At 47.9% G+C, this 20,074-nt stretch overlaps 1 protein-coding gene across 2 annotated transcripts in view; it reads right to left on the reverse strand.

The window, feature by feature from the left end:
• Irak2 (interleukin 1 receptor associated kinase 2) overlaps positions 1-20,074 on the reverse strand; it is a 56,403-nt gene that overhangs the window by 15,286 nt on the left and 21,043 nt on the right. For both annotated transcript variants that reach the window (XM_055628618.1, XM_055628616.1), the window contains 6 exons: positions 12,351-12,494; positions 7,864-7,970; positions 5,707-5,907; positions 5,560-5,624; positions 2,856-2,970; positions 2,021-2,130 (listed from right to left, as the gene is read on the reverse strand). In XM_055628618.1, the coding sequence (XP_055484593.1) occupies positions 2,021-2,130; positions 2,856-2,970; positions 5,560-5,624; positions 5,707-5,907; positions 7,864-7,970; positions 12,351-12,494 (742 nt within the window). The remainder of the gene's footprint in view (positions 1-2,020; positions 2,131-2,855; positions 2,971-5,559; positions 5,625-5,706; positions 5,908-7,863; positions 7,971-12,350; positions 12,495-20,074) is intronic.

Below are 20,074 nucleotides of genomic sequence, written 5' to 3' on the forward strand. Positions count from 1 at the left end.
ACCCGTAACATAAAATAGCCAGCCCTTTTAAATGGGCAGGGCCTTGGAAGCACACTCACCCCACTAAATGGAAAGAGAGTTGAAAATTATTAGCCTTGTGGCCCCAGGTAAGTGGTGAGAGATGCAGACTCCCACTTCCCGCAGAGGTCAGCCCTGGCCAGCAGAACAGGCCAAGCACTGCCCAAGCACTGGCCTAGACTCTTCCAAAGCTGTTCCCACTACAGGCGCTGGCCTCCCTGCAAATCCAAACTTAGGCATCCTTTATAGCTCAGTTTGCTCAGGTTTCAGGGAAAGGGAGAATTTTTTTTTTTTAACTTTTTATTATTTATTTATTTTTGGTTTTTCAGAGATAGGATTTCTCTGTGTAGCGTTGGCTTTCCTGGACTCACTTTGTAGACCAGGCTGGCCTTAAACCCACAGAGATCTGCCTGCCTCTGCCTCCCTAGTGCTGGGGTTACAGGCGTGCACCACTGTACCCAGCTTGGGAGCATTTTTTAAAGTTCAAAAAGAGAAATGAAAATATCATTTGATATAGTCATAGTTGGAGAGAGTTAACTTACAGAAAGAATTCCTGAGGTGCTGGGGACAAAAAGTTAAGCTTCATGTACAGAACTAACCTTAGCAATATTTTGTTGCATTTATTTGTTGGGGGGGCATGCATGCCATATCCTTCGAGGGAAGCTCAGTGGGACAATTTGCAGAAGTTGGCTCTCTCCTTCCATCATTTTGGCTCAAGGGATCAAATTAGGGCCATCGGGCTTGGCAGCAAGCGTCTTTACCCACTGAGCTATCTCACTGGCCCACCAAACAGTATTTGAAAAAGAAGGTACCAGGCCAGACACAGTGGTAGTTCACATCCTAATCCCAGAACTCAGGAAATGGAGATAGGAGGACTGCTGTAAGATTAAGGCCAACTCAGGCTACATAGTGAGCTTCAGGTCAGCCTGGGCTACACTGTAAGTTACAAGCCAGTTCTGCTCTGCCGCAAGACTTTGTCTCAATAACCAAAAACAAAAACAAAAGCCTAAAATTTCTTTTTCTAATATCCAGCTACTCCAGTATCTACCATTAGGAATATATAAGCCACTTCAATGCAAGACTGGAAACTCACAACAAATCACGATGACCTGCAACATGGGGAGATAGTTCCATGATCGAATAATGTGGGGAAGCGGAAGAGGAATGGGGAACCAGGAAACCGTGCAATCTTAGGGATGAGGATTAGTGTGAGAGGAAAGAAAGAAACTGCAAATGAATGAGAATGCAGCTTGGTGGCGGAGTATGCCTGGCATGTTCAATACTGAGGTTCAAGCCCCCAAACCACATACACAGAAAGAAAAAAATCAGAAATCAACAGACCCGCTAAGCTGGGCAGTGGGTCAGTGGCCAGCTTTCTCCCTCTGTTCCTTTCTCAGCACAGGTACCAGTGCCATCAAATATGATTCAGGAGAGGAAAGAGCATTTGAGCTGGCATGTGTCATACGGAAAGGAACCTTGAGGAACCTCAGGACAGTTGTGGAGCTGGTTCTGCTAAATGTTTTATGCTCTTTTGGAATCTCTCCCATGCTACCAGCTCTCTTGCTCTTGGACATCTGACACTAAGCTGCTGGGGACAGAAAAACCTCCCTGTCAAAACCTATCACCAACAGACACAGGCAAGGTGGGTACTGAAAAATATTTTAAAACAGGGAGCTCAACAGCTGAGGTTGGGCACAGCTCCCAGACGGAGTGAAGGCTGGCTCATGAGTAGAGGGCCAAATGTGTAGGGTGATGTGTCCTGTGGGAAACTAACTTAGAAAGGCCACAGACATGGTGACTGACAGCTTGGCATGGTGGGCGTGAGCAGATAACACACCTTAGAATTACTGGATTTTGAGGGCCTAAGGAGAGAGCTACGGTCCCCAAGGGAGGGAGGTAGAAGAAGGAGGGATGAGAGAGAAAGAGAGAAAGCAAGAGCAGGGGTTGGCCTTGTTCTTGTTCTCATTCTGGAAAGTAGGCCCAGCTCATCTGGCCCTCTCACCTCTTGACATTGCTGTGGATGATGTCTAGGCTATGCAGGTGTTCCAAGGCTAGCAGAAGCCCTGAGCAGATGCTGGCACGCTTGGGCCAGGGCAGCGGGTCTGAGTCGCCCTGGAGGGAAAGAGAAGGAACAGAACGGGTCATTCCTGTATCATTCTAAAGCTTCCCAGCCTTTCTATTCCTTTGAATCCGTCCTTGGTCACAAGTCTCAGCCAAGTGTGATGCACTGGCTAGAAATGATAGTATTTGTATCAGACAGATCTACTTGGATACTCAACCTCAGATACACATGAGCTGTGTGACTTTGGGAAAGATACTTGAAGGCCTCCGAGCCTCAGTTTCCTCAAGTATGAAACGGAAATGTAGGGCTGGGGATACAGCTCAGTTCCGGAGCACTGGCCTTGTCTTAGATTTGATCTTGGCAGCAAAAGGAGGACGAAGAGGAGGGATGCTGGGGATTTAGTTCAGTTATAAACTGTCCGCTACCATCCACAAAGTCCTGGGTTCAAGTCACCAACCCTGCATAAATCAGGCACAGTAGCTCATGCTTAGACCCCTAGCACTTGGGAAGCAAAGGCAGAAGGATCAGAAATTCAATGACATTGTCTGCCATATAGTAAGCTTGAGGCTAGCCTGGCTACTGGTGATCCTGTCTTGAAAAAAAAAATCATAAATAAAAATGAAATGAAATAAAAGGCATATATCCATGTCTGTATTGAGGGTTTTCTGAGTTTTCAAGAAAGTTCACACACTTCTAAGACCTTAACTTGACCCCTGGGCAGGAGCTATCTGCTCCACTCTCTGACCACAACCCAAGACCCAGTGGTTAAGTTTACCTGAGCCTGGAGCCTGTCCTGCAGAGAGCCATTTGCCATGTAGGGGTAGATGAGCCCGTAGAACCGATTTCCAGTGCAGAAGCCCAGCAGAGGTAGGATGCTGGGGTGGCGGCATCTGAACCCAGCACCAGTGGACAGTCAGCCATTAAACAGCAAGAGCCAGACCCTCCCTTCCCAGCCCAGGCCACCAGCCACCTCCCAGGTGCCACAGGCTCTGGACCCTGATGGCCTCGTCCTACTTCCCTGCTGTTCAGTCCAGCACCGTCCCCACCCCACTTCTGGGAAAAGGCTGAAGGATGTTTTAACTTGCTCTAGGCCGCCACACCCGCCTCAGCCTCAGGTTGGTTTAACTTGGGGACTCCCGCTGTCTGAGTCACCTTCCTCCTCTTGGCTTTCCTCGTAGCTCTGGCCCCATCTCATGTTCCACATGTGAGCCATCCACGTGCCTCTCTGGGCAAAGGACACTTCTCTTCTGCCTCCCAGAATCACCAAAGTTGTATACAGCTTTCTACACCCTTCTCGAGGTCACAGCCCAGCCTACCTCCCTGGCTCAAATGGCCTCGTGCCAGATCTTGCTGCCTTCCTGTGCTCTACATCACTTCACACCTGTCTCATTCACTAGTCATCTGCGTGCCTGTCCGTACTGCACCATGAGGCAGGGGGCTGCCTGGCTTCAAGTGAGCACTCCCTGTAATATGGCAAAGCCTGTGCTACCAATGAAGGTAGGAGTGACCACCGAGCCCATGAGAGCACAGAGTTGAAGCAAGGGCATAACTACATGCCTGGTTTTCATAAAACGAGTGTATACATGGTTCCACACATTTGTGTTCTTTCACATGTATGACTAGAGAAAGCATTATGAAAAAACAAGCTAGCTGGATGTGGTGGGGCACAACTTTAATCCTAGCACTCAGGAGGGCAGAGGCAGAGAGATCTGTGAGTTAGCACCAGCCTGGTCTCCATGGTGAGTCCCAGGACAACCAGAGCTACAGAATGAAAGAAAAAAAGAATGAAAGAAAAGAGAAATTATTTTTCTTTCTTTCTTTCTTTTTTTTTTTTTTTTTTTGAGAAAAAAATTAAAAAAAAAAAAAAAAAAAAGGAGAGGAAAGAAAAAAACAAACTACGGCTGGAGGACCCAGGAAGCTGAGGCACAGGTATTACAAGTTCTAAACAAGACTAAGCAACTAGTGAAAACCTGACACAATATAAAAAGAGGGCTGAGGCTTTAGCCCAGGGATCAAGCTACCAAGCATATGGAAAGTCCTAGCCAGGCTTAGTCTTCAGTACCACAAGGAACAAATGCCACTAAACCCCAAAACAACAACCAAAAGTAAAAATTAGAAAATCACTACATCTGACAGCTCACAGATATCCACCTGCCTCTGCCTCCAACAAAGGGAACCTTTGAAGGCTTTATTACTTTACACCTGTAATCTTTGCAGGGCATTGAGGCAGGGAGCTGCTAGGACTGGAACTCGGGGCCCTCCTCATGCCTGGCTACATCTCCAGCCCCGCAGGCAGCTTATGAAGAGTGAGTTAGTAAACATGTATTCTCTGCAGACTGTAGACTAAAGCAACCGTCCTACTGTGTGCTCTGTCCAGAAGGAACCGTAAACACTGCGGACACTGGTGGACGGAGCCATGTTCCAATAAAACTTTATGTCATCTCATGTCCATGGCCCCTGAGATATTCTTCTTCTAGTTTGTTTCAGCCACCTTAAAATATAAAAACCGGGCCATCCAACTGTACTGGCACACACCTTTAATACCATCACTTGGAAGGCAGAGGCAGGTGGATCTCTGAGTTTGAGGCCAGCCTGGTCTACAGAGAAAGTTCCAGGCCAACCAGGCTACAGAGCAAAACCTAGTCTCAAAAAAACAGAGTAAAATTTAAAAATAAAAGCCATTCTTTTCTCTCAGGCTATACAACACACACAGAGGCAGATTAGTTCTAGAAAGCTAGTGTTAAGATGGGTCTGCCATCAGACTACCAGCCCGTTTGCCTGTTTCAAAATGGGATAGGAAGGGTCTCTTTCTCCATACATGAAAGATGCTAGAACAAGCCAAGGTTTCATGAGCATTCTAACCCAAGCATATATTTGCTGCATAAAAAGAACATGGACTTTGGACACAGCCCATAAAGACACACACTCTGACCCTGCCACTTAGTAGCTGTGTGGTCTTAGGTCTAACAGTGACCCTCTCTGGGCCCCAACTTATATACCTAGTACAGCTGTGGCCTGGTATCTGTGTTGTAGCTTTCTGGTGAAGATGGAATGAGCTTGTCTCTGCTATGACTTTCAACATGTGCCCCAAAGTTTTTGTGTTGGAAACTTAACCCCCAAATTTATAGTCAGAGGTATCTGGAGGCAGGGTGCTTAGGAGTAATTAGGATTAGGTGAGGGCATGAATACTTCTTGTATAGACTGAGGTGCAGTTTATACAAGACTCATTGTGTGTTGCCCACTGCCATGGTACCCACACTGAGGGAGGCCTCACTGGATGGCTTCTGACTTCCCACCTCTAGAACCATGAAATAAGCAAACTTGTGCTCTAGAATCTACCCTCTCTGTGACAACTCAGTGACAGCAATAGAAAACAGCCTAAAACAATCATGGCCGCACTAACCGCCTGCCTGGCACACAGGAGGCACTGCGTTGCCTGCCGTCATCATCGGGCCAGGGCCTCTGTACAGGAGACTTACCTGTGGCATTGCTGCATCTCCGCCTGCAGGAACCTGTCCAGAGACCCTGGACTTGAGCCGGCCATCTGTGGGAAAACATACAGCCCCTGAAGATCCATCCAGCCTCAGCCACAGGCCCCACTCTCCCTGCAGACGCCCTCAGCTCACCTCCCTGAGCTTCTTGAAGGCGAAGGCCACACCATGCCTTTCCCCCCGGTAGATATCAGCAAAGGTCCCCTCACTGATTCGGTGGCTTTGGTCAAAGTCTTCAGTTGCTTGGATGACATCTGCCTCACTCCAGAAAAGCCTGTCTCCAGGCAAACTCAAAAGCTTCTCCTGCTTGTGGATGGACGTGGAAGTGCTGAGATTCTGGAAGTTGAGAGTGAAGAATGGGTGATGACCAGGGGAGCTGGCCTTGCCTGCTCCCCAGGGAGACCCTGTATTACTAAGGGGCATTCACATCTCGCTATAAATGTTAACAAAAATACCACAGGCCTGTCCTTATACCTTCACCCTCTAGGCCTCCAGAGTTCTGGCAAGCAATGTGTACGTTCAAATAACCACACAATTCTCTAAGCAGGGCTTTGGAGATTGACACATATGGAACCATGAAGAGAAGCCCCCTTTTCAAATACAGGTGCACAGAAATTTTTATTTTTGAAGTTACATAAGTCCTTATTAATAGTTCTAGAAAACAGTTCTAGAGAAAAATGGGCAATTAAAGATGAACATGTCTCCTGCCAGTTAGATACACTAGGGTTTGTTTATCAAAAAACGAGAATGGGGTCAATAAGATGGCTCACTAGGTAAAGGCTCTTGAGAAGCCTTGTGACCTGAGTTCAATCCCTAGACATAAATAATAAACTCCTGAAAGTTGTCCTCTAACTCCACATGTGTGCTATAGCATACACATGCTCTCACATGTACCCATAAATACGTATGTACAGACAGACTAAATAAATAAATGTAGAATTAAATTTTAAAGATGATGCGCAAAAAAACCAAAAAGATGGAAAAAATAAAATGTTAATAGAAACTTTTTATTTTTATTTTTTTTAGTCAGAGTTTCCCTATGTAGCCCTGGCTACCCTGGAACACTCTATGTAGACCAGGATGGCCTCAAATGTTCAGAGACCTGCCTGCCTCTCCTCCACTGGTTGGGACTAAGGTTCTCAATGACTCAACCATCTCTGAAATGATTAACTAAGGTTCAGAAGACATTTTTTAACCAGCCCCAGGAACTGCTGCTTTCTCTCCCAGGTACCAAGCCCAAACCCATAACTTCTCAAGAACATAGAGACCTTTCACATCTAAAACAAAAGCAAAAACATGGTTTCATTGATCCAGGCATGGTTGCTCACACCTTTAACACCAGCACTCAGGAGGCAGAGGCAGGTGGATTTCTGAGTTTGGGGCCAGCCTGATCTACAAAGCAAGTTCCAGGACAGCCAGGACTACACAGAGAAACTTTGTCTCCAAATAACAAAACTAAAAACAAACATACAAACAAAAAAAAACAGTTTCACTATGTTGATCCGGTTAACCTGGAACTCACTATGTATACCATGGTAGCCTCTAAGTCACAGAGAATTGCCTGCCTCTGCCTCCCAAGTGCTAGGGTTAAGGGCTTGTGCCTCTACTCCAAGCTTTATCTTTTCAACTCACAAGAAAGATCTGGCCATGGTTGCACATGCTTATGATCACGGCATTTGGGACACAAAGGTGGGAGGATTCACAAATCCAGACTGAGCTACATAGTGAAACCTTGTCTCAAAAACAAATAAGGAGCAGCTCAGTTGGTGGAGTGCTTGCCTGACATGCATGGGCCTTGAGTTCCATCCTTATCAAATACAAATTCTGGGTATGGTGGCACATCCCTGTTAGCCAATAACCTGGGAGGCAGAGGCAGGAGAATCCAAAGTCCAAGGTTATCCTCAGCTATACAGCAAGTCTGAAGCCATTCTGGGCTACATGGAACCCTGTCTCAAAAAGAGCAAAGAACTATTTCTCCCCCCTCCCCCGGGGTTGTACCACAGAGCTTCACCCCAGCCTGATGCTTTCATTTCTAACCCAGCATGAATCATCTTACTACTAATATAGTTACAACACTATCCGGGAGCATTAACAAATAAGGGCTGAAAGTATCCAGAGGAGTAAAAAGTCATCGTCTTCTAGAACCTAAGTCTCAGAAGCGGGGAGAGATGTTCATGGGTTTCCTCCTCCTCCTCCCTACCCCCACACTAGTCTTAAGAAATAAAGAAACTGTGTTTCTAAGAGGACCACAAGCCGGGACACAACTGGGATAGAAGCAAAGTGTGGGTTTACCTTAGATTGGGAGGAGTCAGGCAGGTCAGTTTGTAAGGAACAAGGGGCATCCTCCTTGCATGGAAGCTGGTGAGAGGCCTGCAGCCGGACCCCAGCCGTGGTGGTACCTGGAAAGGATGACAGGGTCAGCACTCTTGCCTGGGACTCATCCCAAAGCAACCTTCTCTCTCAATCAGTGCTGTCACCTCCCGACACCATGCGCCAACCGACAAGCTCCTTGGGTGTCCGTTCATTTGAGCCTGGTGACATCTTAAGACAGGTACAACTCATCATCTCTGATGACAGGAGGGGAGCAGGAAGTGGGAGGTGTTCAGAGCAGCCCAGGGGGAACCCCCTCTGCTGTCCAACTGCCAGGCAGAGAACAGAGAAGCTCCCACAGTGGTCCCACAGCAGATGCCATCCACCGAGCACTCCTCAGGGGAGAGTAAGATCGGGAGCAGAAGGAGTCACACAGGCTGGGCAACAGGGAGCATGCCACCTGAAGGACTGGGGAACTTAGGGGTACTGAAGGGAGCACTCATTCAGGAAATACCGAGGCACAGTTGGTTAGTAAACACCTCCATCCTGTGGGCACCAGCAACCAAGGGACGCTCACGCATGTACCATGCTACTTTGCAGCCGGGGCTTGAGTATCCATAGACTCTGGTACCCTGAGGAGTCCTGGAACCAGCCCCTCAGTGGACACTGGATCATCACAAGTCTAATCATCACTGGAGCTGTCTGATGACAGCATGAACACTCTACTCTTGTGGGGTTTGTTTGTTGTTTTTGTTTGGTCGGTTGTCATATTTGGTTGGTTGGTTGGTTGGTTTTGTTTTAGGTTTTTGGCTTTGGTTTTGGTTTTTCATGACAGGGTTTGTCTGTGTAGCCCTGGCTGTCCTGGAATGTTCTACAGACCAGGCTGGCTCTGTCCCCCAAGAGCTACGATTAAAGGCTTGTGCCACCATCATCCAGCCAGGATTTCCCATTTTTAAATGTTTTAAAAGACTTGTCTGAGGCAGATGGTGAGCCAAGGCAGAGTAACACAGCAGGCGAAGTAACCATGGACCATGGATGGCGCCTGGACAACAGTACAGTCTTCAGTGCACTGCTTTGTTTGTATAGACTCCACAGATTCATGATAAGAAACTAGACATACAACACCACACACCACGTACCATGCCACAACATACACCACACCGACACACCATGCCACACACAACATACACTCACAACCATACATACACAGCATACCTATAAGCCACACCAAACTCCACAGCACATACACTACACATACACACCCTCCCACACCATACCACATACATAACACACATACCACACACATACTCCATATACACATAAACCATAAACCACATCACACACACATACCACACCCATAAACCACACCAAACTCCACACATCTCACACACGTGCACACAACTCTCCCCCCTCCCCACTACACCAAAAACATTACACACAGCACACACACAGTCACCACAGCTGGCTCCCAGGGGCCTAGTGTGTGGCCTTCAGTCTGCTCAGTGATACACACGTTTATAGGAGACAGGGACACATTGCAGGGCCCATTCATCTCGACATAAAAGTCTCCAAAACAAAAACCCTCCGTGCCCCAACTTTTCCTCTATGACAAAAAAAAAAAAAAAAAAGCTCCCTCAAACAAACACCAGCTTCCCCGCTTCCCCCAGACAGGACAGGAGCCTGGAATCTGGGGATTTCCCAGGGCTGACAGGCCTCAGTAAAAGGAAAAAAATGGCTCCTCCTGTCTCAACTACAAAAACAAGAGTAACTTCCGCTTCTGTGGGAGGGACTGCAGGGACAGGCCAAGTGGCCCAGGCACACCTGCTCCCCAGGGCCACTCAAAGTGAGCCACACAAGGGCTGATGGTGAAAGTACGGAGAGGGGCACCTGTGACACCTCCATTCTCCCCACCCCCATCTCCTCGCACTGTCTTTCTCCCTTTGGCAAAGGAACAGCAGTATGGCATGGGTCATTCACAGGTCAGCACGTTTTTCCCCTTTCTTTAGTATCGTTAGTTACAGGAAATAGCCCTCGGCCTAGCACTAACTGCCTCTCCAGCACCCCTCCTCTCTGTCTCTCCCTTTTTGAGATAGGGTCTCACTATGCAACCCTGGCCTGGAACTGGTTATAGAAACTGTAGAGGGTCCTAGAGCTCACAGCCCGACACCAGGTGGGACCTAGACCATGCTAGATCCTTCCCTAGCATTCTTTTTTCTTTTATTTTTCTTTCTTTCTTTCTTTCTTTCTTTCTTTCTTTCTTTCTTTCTTTCTTTCTTTCTTCCTTTCTTTCTCTCTCTCTTTCTTTCTTTCTTTTTTTGGGGGGTGGTGACAGAGTTTCTCTGTGTAGCCCTGGCTATACTGGAACTCACTCAGTAGACCAGGCTAGCCTCAAACTCACAGAGATCCGTCTGCCTCTGCCTCCCTGGGATTAAAGGCATGCGCTGCCACAGCCCAGCTAGAATCTTCAAAGTCCTTACAGCCAGCCCTAACCTGATGGTGCTGTGTTTATCTCCACCCAGAACAAAATGTTCTATTCCAGTCGCTGGAGTGCTCAGACCTAATCACAGGTCCCCTGTGATAACTAAGGACAATTAATACAAAGCTACACATCCCTTGAGGGCCATTGACCTGAGGCTCTGGAATGCCTGGAATGCCTGGAGTGGCCTGCAGGTGAGATAAGAAGAGGATGATGGTGTGTGAGGTAGTAACAGCTGCCTTTGCTTCAGTACAGCCTGCTTAGTGATGTGGGAGAGGGATGAAATGGCCTTTTTATTACTATATAGCTCAAAAATAGGCAACAACTAAAGGAAGTGAAACAGTTTTCCCTCCCAGCTGTGGGTTCCACGCACAGCTGTAACGCACACCTTTCTGACATCTGCCTTAAAACATCACCTTAACCTCCCTTCCACACAGCCTTCTGTTTGGCTCTAAGGCTGCTGTCCTTCTGCTAGTTGTAAGAATAGACTCATTTAATCTAAATGTGAATTGAGCCTAAGTCTCTGGTTCCTCTCTGGTGGATTCCGATGCCACAACAAATCCATCCTTGTGAAAGAGGTCACATGTACTTTACAAAAGAGTTTCAATATATTCACTCCTTAAGCTTAATTGTGATAACTGTCACCGGGAAACTTTTTTTCCCAAAGTTGTACTGTATGTAAACATGTCTCAAACAAAACTGCCCAGGCTCAGACTCTAGAGTTTGAACAGCACTGGTTCCTGAACTATTTTGAACTAGATTTCCTTTGCACCTCATGAAAGTCACTACTCACCAGCTCTGGCTTTCCGAAAGACCCCCATAAGAAACCAGGCTGGCCTAGAATATGCATTCCTCCTCCTACCTCTGCCTCCTTCCAGCTGAGGCGCCTGATTCTCTGCAGCAGGATGCAATGGCCTCTGTTCTTACCCTGTTTACAGACGGAGGAGCTGAGGGATGAGGAAGCTGAGTGGGAATTTAAGCACAATTGGGTCAGCCTCTGGCCCAAGCCCCTAAGCGTAGCTTCTCCATGTCAGGCTGGCTAGCTTCAGGCCCCTCAGGGAGTTGCATCTCATGGGTTTGGGATCTTGAGCTTGCAGGCCACGGGCTACAGGGACATGAGCATTGGGGAAGTCTTGGCTGTCTGTCCTTTCATCTGGCAGGCTGTCTCTCAGCCTGGGCACAAGAGACTGAACACACATATGTGTTCTGCAAGGCTCTGGGACAGCAGCATGTGCTGTATGAGGAGCAGGAGTGCTCAAGTCCCACAATTTAAGTCACCTGGAACAAATCCTTAGTGTTTCTTTTGATGAAAATAATAGGGAGGGAGTGGCTCCCTGGTAGCACACTTAGGCCTTCCATGCCTAAAGCCCAGGGTTGCATCCTCAGTTCTCCCTCCCCTTCCAAAAATGGCATTTATAAATTTACCTCATTTAGGGACTGGGAGGTTTTGGTGCTGGGGATTGAAACCAGGCCCTGAGCGTGCCAAGCAGATGCTCTGCCACAGGCCACAGGGATCCCCGCCCTCAGCCTCCTGAGCAAAGCCCGATTACAGCCACCCAGTTCTATAGCCCAGAATACGGTTGAAATCAAGATCCTCCTGCCTCAGATCCTCAAATAGCTAGGATTACAGCCAGACACCACCACGTCTAGATATTTCCTCTTTTCTAATTCACTGTACAGTGTGTTTTCATGCACACACGCACACGTGCACACACGCACACACACAATAACTTAAGAATACCTATGGGGCTGAAAAGATGGCTCAGCAATTAAGAGCACTGATTGCTCTTGCAGAAGACCTGGGTTTGATTCTCAGAACCCATAGTGGCGTACCACCATCCCTAGGGGATTCTAGCAAATCTGGTGCCCTCTTCTGCCTCCAGGGGCACTGTATGCAAACAGTCCATATGCATGCCTTCAGTCAAAACACACATACACATAAAATAAAAATAAATAAAACTCAGAAGAGGCGGAGGAAGGGAAGGGAGAGCACCTGTGTCCAGAAAGGAGCCGGGTTCCGCAGGCTGACTCCTTTCCTGTTCCTCCTTGAGGTTTCTTCCAGAAGCAGCCACAGGTCCTGGTCTCATAGCCTCTGGTAAGGCTGGGAGGGGAGAAGTGCTCTCAGGAAGTGGCTTCCCTGGAACGAGGTATAAAAGACATTGTTATTTTCCATGTCCAGGGGAACCATGGAGAGGCAGATCTGGAAGTCAGGAGCTTGGGGTTCAACCCTGCCTCAGTACAAATTCTCACTGCACCTCATGAGTTTTTCCTGTCTGAGCCATGGCCTGCCCATCTGTCCACTGGAGTGATGGGCTGTGACGATCAGATGGTTTGGCTCTGACATTCTGAAACACACACACACACATACACAAACAGAGCTTCTGACTTGGTTAGTTGTGTAGCTTCAGAAAAGTCACTTTCCATCTGATCTGTGAACCTCCTACAAGATGGAGACCATTCCGGCTAGAGAGATGGCTCAGCAGTTAAGAGCAATTACTGTTCTTACAGAGAATCTGGGTTCTGTTCCCAGCACCAGCCCATGGCAATGCACAACTGTCTGTAACTCCAGTTCCAGGGGATCCAATGTCCTCACAAGCACCAGGCATGCCCATGGTGCAGACATGTATGTAAACACTCATGCACATAAAATAAACAGGGACTGAAGAGATGGCTCAGTGGTTAAGAGCCACTGCTGATCTTCTGGAGGACCCAGGTTTGATTCCCAGCACCCATATGATGGTTCATAACTCTCTGTAACTGTATTTCCTGGGGATCCCACGCCCTTTTCTGGCCTCTGCAACACCATGCATGCAGGTGGTACACACATACATGCAGGCAAAACACTCATACACATAAAATACAAATAAATACATCTTTAAAAATAAGTAAATTTAAAACAATGGAAGCCAGGCACACTTGTAATCCCAGCACTCAGGGAAGCAGAGGCAGGCGGATTTCTGTGAGTTCGAGGCCGGCCTGGTCTACAGAGTGAGTTCCAGGACGGGCAGGGCTACACAGGAGAAACCCTGCATCAAAAAAACAAAGCAAACAAACAAAACAAATGAAGACCACGAAAGTAATGCCTGCTTGCCTCCTTCCCAGGGCTGCCGTGAGCGGAGAAGTGAGAGCTCAGGTGTTGCCAACACAGTGCGTTTGCAAGGGCCAAAAAACAAGGCCACAGCCCTTTGCTCAAGGTCCTGGGCTCTCGGGGTGGATCCATATGTGAAACAACAACAATAAAAGCCCACAGGGGATAGGAATCCTCTTCTATCTTCCTCCCGCACTATATGCAGGTGGTGCATATACATGACACAGGCAAAACACTAAAATAAGCCAGCCATTGTGGCACTCGCCTTCAGTGCCAGCACTGGGGAAGCAGAGGATCTCTGTAAGTTCTAGGCCATCCAGGGTTACACAATGATACCTTGTCCCCAAAAAAACAACAAATCTCGAGCACTGGAAAGATGTCTCATTGTAGGAGAGTGTACTGCTCATGCAGAGGACCCAGATTAGGAACATCAGATGGCTCATAATCATGTGTAACTAGATACAGCGGATCTAACCTCTCCGGCCTCTGAGGTCACCTGCACTCACACACACACACACACACACACACACACACACACACACACACACTATACATACACATATCAACAGCTCAGTTATTCAGTCTCTCAGCAGCGCCAGGCTGAGCTGGAGTGAAAGAATCCCAGAATCGTTTGCTCCAAGTGATAAATGGAGTTTCTCAAAACAAAGCATTGCTGCAGAAGTCGGTTGGCAAACCCAAGCTTTGGTACTACAACAGATCCTATTCATCTGGCGCTGCGCTTTCACAAAAGCTGGCACATGTACCTAGTTTCCATAGCAACTTCTCCGGCAGTTAACAGAGTTACTTGCATGCACGCATTTACTTTTTAAATTATCAATAGGACTGAGGTTGGAAGTCAAGCCCTCAAGATAGGCTGGGCAAGCAAGCTGTCACAGAGCTATACCCCAGCACTCTCCCATTACACTCTAATCACCTCTATAAGCCAAGTCTGTTGACTCCTCTTTGTACTCCTAGCACTCAGGAGGCTGGATTCGGAAATTCAGCCTGAGCAATTTAGTGAGCTTGTATTAAAATAAAGGGAGGGGAGTGATCTAGGAAGATAACTCTCTGAGAGAGTGTTTTCACTAGAAAGTGTGAGGCCCTGGGCTGAAGGGATGGCTCAGTGGTTAAGAGCACTGGCTGCTCTCCCAGAGGTCCTGAGTTCAATTCCCAGCAACCACATGTGGCTCACAACCATCTGTAATGGAATCTGATTCCCTCTTCTGGTGTGCACGCAAACAGAGCACTCATATATGTAAAATAAATAAATCTTTAACATTAAGAAGGAAGGAAAGAAAAAAGTGTGGGGCCCCAAACTCAGTCCCTAATAGCAAAATCCCCCACTGTCTGTGACCCCACTCCAGTCCAAGTTCCCACGGGAGAAGGTGCAGTCCCTGCGCGATTAGGAACGAGGTACAGTGAGGTCACTGGGAGGTTCTGGGAATTTAGGACAACAAAAGGCTAAATGGGAGGCAGAAGCAGGCAGATCTCTGTAAGTTCAAGGCTGTGAGTTCGAGGCCAGCCTGGTCTACATAGTGAGTTCCAGGAGAGTCAAAGCTAAAGGTACACACAGCCTAAGCTAAAGCCCTGTCTTGGAAAAAAAAAAAAAGAAAAAAGAAAGAATCTGATGGAAATTACAGTTACTTCCCCCTGAGTACTGTAGATGGCAGAATCCTCTATTGAGTTTTTTTTTTTTAATTATATTTATTTATTTGGCCATGTGTGTAGGTCAGAGAAGAACTTTTGGGAATTGATTCTCTCCTTACACTATATGGGTTCCAGAGACCAGAGTTAGGTCGTTAGGTTGGCAGCAAACACCCTCACCCACCACGCCAGTTCACTGGCCCACATCCCTCTTTTAAATAAGCCTGTCGTAGGCCTGGCATGATTAAAGGCACCTGGCACCTAGAAGACAGAGACAGGAGGATCCCTGTGAGGTCGGTCTGCTGGTCAGAGCAAGTTCCATGACTACCTAGAGACCATCTCAAAAAGCAAAGAATGGAAAAATGAAAAGCCTGTCTTACGAAAGCAGAAGCAAGCACCAGCTCCATCCCTTCCCCGCTGAGATCACTCTGGACCACTTCCCAGAGGGTGAGGGCAGCTAGCCAGAGTGGATCAGCAGGCCTGTAATCCTAGCATCAAGAGGCAAGGGATAACCAGAAGTCTGAAGCTAGCCTGAGTTATACAGTTAGATCCTGCCTCAAGAGAGAGAGGGGGGAGAGTCGGGGATATAGTGCAACAGGGCAGTATTTGCCTAATATATATGATGCCCTGGTTTAATGCAAAGCACTAATGATGAGAGAGAGTTGATGAGAGAGAGAGAGAGAGAAAGAGAAAGAGAAAGAATAAGAATGAGAAAAAGAGGAAAAGGGACAGTATAAACAAACTGTTTCACTCAAATAAGAAAAATGCCAAACATAGTGGTGCACACATTTAATGCCAGCACTCAGGGGACAAAGGCAGGTGAACCTCTGTGACCTCTACATAGGAGTTCCAGGACAGCCAGGGCTACATAGTGAGACCCTGTCTTGAACAACAACAAAATCCTGTGGGTTGCTCAGCTTCCAAACTGAGCTGGGTAGAGCAGGTTAGAAGCCCTAGGCTTTCACTGAACTCTTAAAACTTTTAAGCATTCTGACATCTTCGTGGTAGCCAGTAGATAAACGACCTGCAGCCAGCAAGATGGCTCAGTGGGTAAAGACACCTACAGCCAAATCAAACTCAGGTTTGATTTGGGCCCTGGGCCCACATGGTAAAAGATGACACAGACTACTGCAAGTTGTCCCCTGTCCTTCCCATGCACCCCATGAAACATGCATGCATGTATGAACGTGCACACATACACACATACAATAAGTAAATAATAAGTACATGTAAAAAAAAAACTTTTACATATGACTTAAATAGACATGGTGGCACACGCCTTTGATCCCAGCACTTGGGAGGCAGAGGCAGGTGGATCTCTGTGAGCTCAAGGCCAGCCTGGTCTACAGAGCAAGTTCCAGAACAGCCAGGACTACATATCAAGAACCTGTCTCAAAATAAAAACAAAAATTAACAAAATCAGAGAGAGAGATGGACAGTAAGGGTTTTCAAACACTCAAGCTGGGTGGGGAGCCTAGGAACAAGAACGTCAATCTGGGGAGCAAGCACAGTGAGGGGTCCATTTGCTGGCTCTGCCCATGACAGTGCAGAGAACCACCCAGTCTCATGGCTACTACCCCAGCCTTAGTCCAGTTCCCTCCACGGCCCTATAAAAACTCTAGAGAAGCAAGTTTGACACCATTTTCCTCTCTTGGAAAGCCACTCCCTCGCAGGAGTTTCTCTTACTTTTCCTCAGTTTCACATGATTCTATAATTGTTTCTTTTTTCTAGATTTCTTTTTATCTACGTGTATGTGTGTATGGCACATGTGTGTATAGCCTTCAGGGGGCATAAGATGGCGTCAGGTCCGCTGGAGCTGGAATTACAGGCAGCTGTGAGCCACCTAATTGTGAGTGCTGGGAACTGAACTCAGGTCCTCCAAGAAGCGCTCTTAACCCCTGGGCCATCTCTCCAACACTGTTCCATCCTGGTCATTTAGGAAATGTGCGTTGTTTTCGTTTTTAAATAATTTATTTATTTGTATTTTACGTACATTGGTGTTTTGACTGCATGTATGTCTGTGTGAGGGTGTCGGATCCGAGGGGTTATAGACAGTTGTGAGCTGCCATGTGGGTGCTGGGAATTAACCCCGGTCTTCTGAAAGAGTGGTCAGTGCTCTTAACCATTGAGCCATCTCTCCAGCCCCTGTGTTTTGTTTTGGTTATTTTGTTGTTATTTGGGTTAGAGTTTTTGGTTTTTGTTTTGTTCGTTTGTTGAGAGAGGGTCTCCTGTAGTCCAGGTTGTCCTCAAACCAACCACGAACTGAGAGCAAACTCCCGATCCCTATGCTTCCACCCACAAGTAGGGGGCTCAGGGAACGGCGTTTGTGGGTCACGTCACCTGGAATGCAGTCTCTAAGGCAGCCACTTCCCCGTGGCAGCCAAACCACACAGTCTCTGCCTTGAAGACTCAGCCGGCTTTGAAGCCCAGGAAGGGAACAGACAGTCTTTGTAAGAAAATGTCAATGAAACCTATTTGCTGAAATAACTTCCAACTATGAGCACGCCTGCCACCAAGCTGCCCAAACGGGGTGACCAAAAGCAGACAGTACACCCCCAAGAAGCAGGCCCTCTTACGCGCCTCTTACCTAGACGCTGCTCTCTGCCAGGGATGCTGTCTTTCTTGTGTAGTTCCTCTCTCATGAAACAGCCTAGAGTGGGGGTCTCAGGGTCCTCAGAGAGCATAACAGCAGCACCTCGAGACAGGTGTGTAAAGCAGAAGGGCAGAAAGAACCCTCATCCGTGACTCTGTACTGAAGCCATGCCTACAACAGTAGGCAATGACACCCCACCTGCCCCCGCAGTGCTCATGGGCCCAGAATATGATGCACCTTTTCTTTTATATTTTGTATTCATCCATGTGTACACACAATATGCACATACCAGCATTCGTGTGTGCGTGTATGTGTGAATATAGAGATGAACACGTATCATAGAGCTTGTATAGCATTTGAGACAGTCTCAAAAGTCTGTTGTTTTTCTACTGTGTCTACCAGGCTAGCTGGCCTGAGAGCGTCCATGTCCGGCTTTTACATAGGCTCGGGTCCTCAGGTTTTCAAAGAAGTGCTTTTCTACCCTGAAACATATCCTCGGCTAGAAGCATTTTCTTGACTGCAGCCTGACTGAGCCTCAGTTTTTTCATCAGTAACATGAAGGCCTTACTTAACTTCCAGGTTCGATTCCTGGAGACTTTGTTCTTTCCCCTGCTGCTGGGAATGGAACCAGTGCCTGGCACTGAGCCACGGAGTCATAGCCCAGCCCCTGTGACTTCTTTTGTTTAATACAAATCTGTGTCTCTCTATGCAGGTGTGGCGAGGACATCAAGGGTCCCGCACTCATGGCTGACCTTTACAAGCTCCATAAGGTACACAAAAGTTTCATTTACTGCTTTCATTCTAGGGAGAGTCTATCTTTTCTGCCTCTTTCCTGTTCTTTCCACAATGATGTGCCATAGCCTGCACCTGGCCACATGTCACATGGAAGTGCTCAGGGTTGGGGTGGGAGGGGGGATACACACTGGGAGGGGCAGCAAGAGAAGGCCTGGGGGGAACCTGTCAGCCCATTGGGGGTGAACACTCCCTCAACCACATAGGGACACCTAGTGACACTTAGAGGGGCCACGCCCAGCCACAGATGTCAGCTGACAGGCCGAGGTCAGGCTCCACTGCGTCAGGCCCCATCAGCTTCCTGAGAAATCCCCGGCCGGGTGAGCCATGGGTTAGATCGAGCGGTCTACATGCAAATGACAAATAGCCTGTGTAAGGTTCAAACGTCTGGGCTGGGGATACATCCCAGAGGTTCAGCGCTTGCCAAGCATGATTGAGTCCCCAGGCCCCACATCCCCAATACCAAAATAAGTAAACAAATAAAAGGAAGGAAGGAAAACATTGAACGCCCCGATTTGTCCTTCCCTATGGTTGGCGTGCTACTTGGCTCGGAAGGTGCTGGACAGTGTGAGCCAGCCTTGGTCTTTCCTACTGTGAGAACCAAATGGGAGACGATGTGGTCTCTCTGTTTCTGTTCCCAGCAACTTGGCTCGGTCTGCAAACCACCCCACCGAGCCCCCCCACCCACTCTTTCAGTCACCCGGAAGACAGGCCATGCCACAGAAAAGAAAATAGAACACCACAAGCTCAGAGGTCAAGAGCAAGAGGATGAGTGTTGTACCTCACCCAGAGCAAACTGGTGACAATCCCCTGGACAGCCTCCCCGGGCTGGGGCCATTGCTTGTTTTCTCCTTGGGGATTAAATTCGCAAAGGGCACTGGGCACATGTACTAATTCAGAGTCACAAAACCCAAACTCAGAGAGCGGCCAGAGGTGTAGACCTGGGATGAAACAGGCACAGCTTCGCCAGTCAGCTGGTGCCCAAGGCAGGGTCTCCACCCTCTAGGCCTCCTGCACCCTCCGTGGAGTAATAGTAATCCTAACTGCAGAGCTCCAGAAGCATGCCAGGGCTTGGTGAGATGAGAAGAGAAATGAGACACAGCTGGCCAGGACCCATGTACCAGGCAACGCGCACCTACAATCCCAGCAATCAGACGCCGAGCGAAGGACCATCTGCTCCTCTAAGCTACCCTCTGCTACACAGTGAGCCTAAGTCAGCCTGAGCCACATGAGACCCTGCATGGTAGACTGAAGGAGAAATATCCCCAATAACCTTGGACATTTGAACACTTGGTACCCAGTTGGTGATTTGGGGAAGGATTAGTGGGTGAGCCCTTATTAGAGGAGGCATATCGCTGAAGGTTGGCTTTGAGAGTTTAAAGACTCGTGCCCCTTTCAGTTTGTTCTATTTGCTGCATGTTACTGGGTTCAATTGGTAAGCTCTCAGCTTCCTGCTCCATGTCTGCCTGATGCCAGGCCCTCCCACCATGACAGATTCATCCCTCTGCAGAAACTCTTCATCTCCTTCTCCTGCTTCTGTTTCTGCTTTCATTTTGTTTTTGTTGTTGTTATTTTTCCAAGACATTGTTTCTCTGTGTAG

This window comes from Psammomys obesus, unplaced genomic scaffold (assembly GCF_907164565.1).
Source record: "Psammomys obesus unplaced genomic scaffold, mPsaObe1.curated_primary_1811, whole genome shotgun sequence".
Lineage (NCBI taxonomy): Eukaryota > Metazoa > Chordata > Mammalia > Rodentia > Muridae > Psammomys > Psammomys obesus.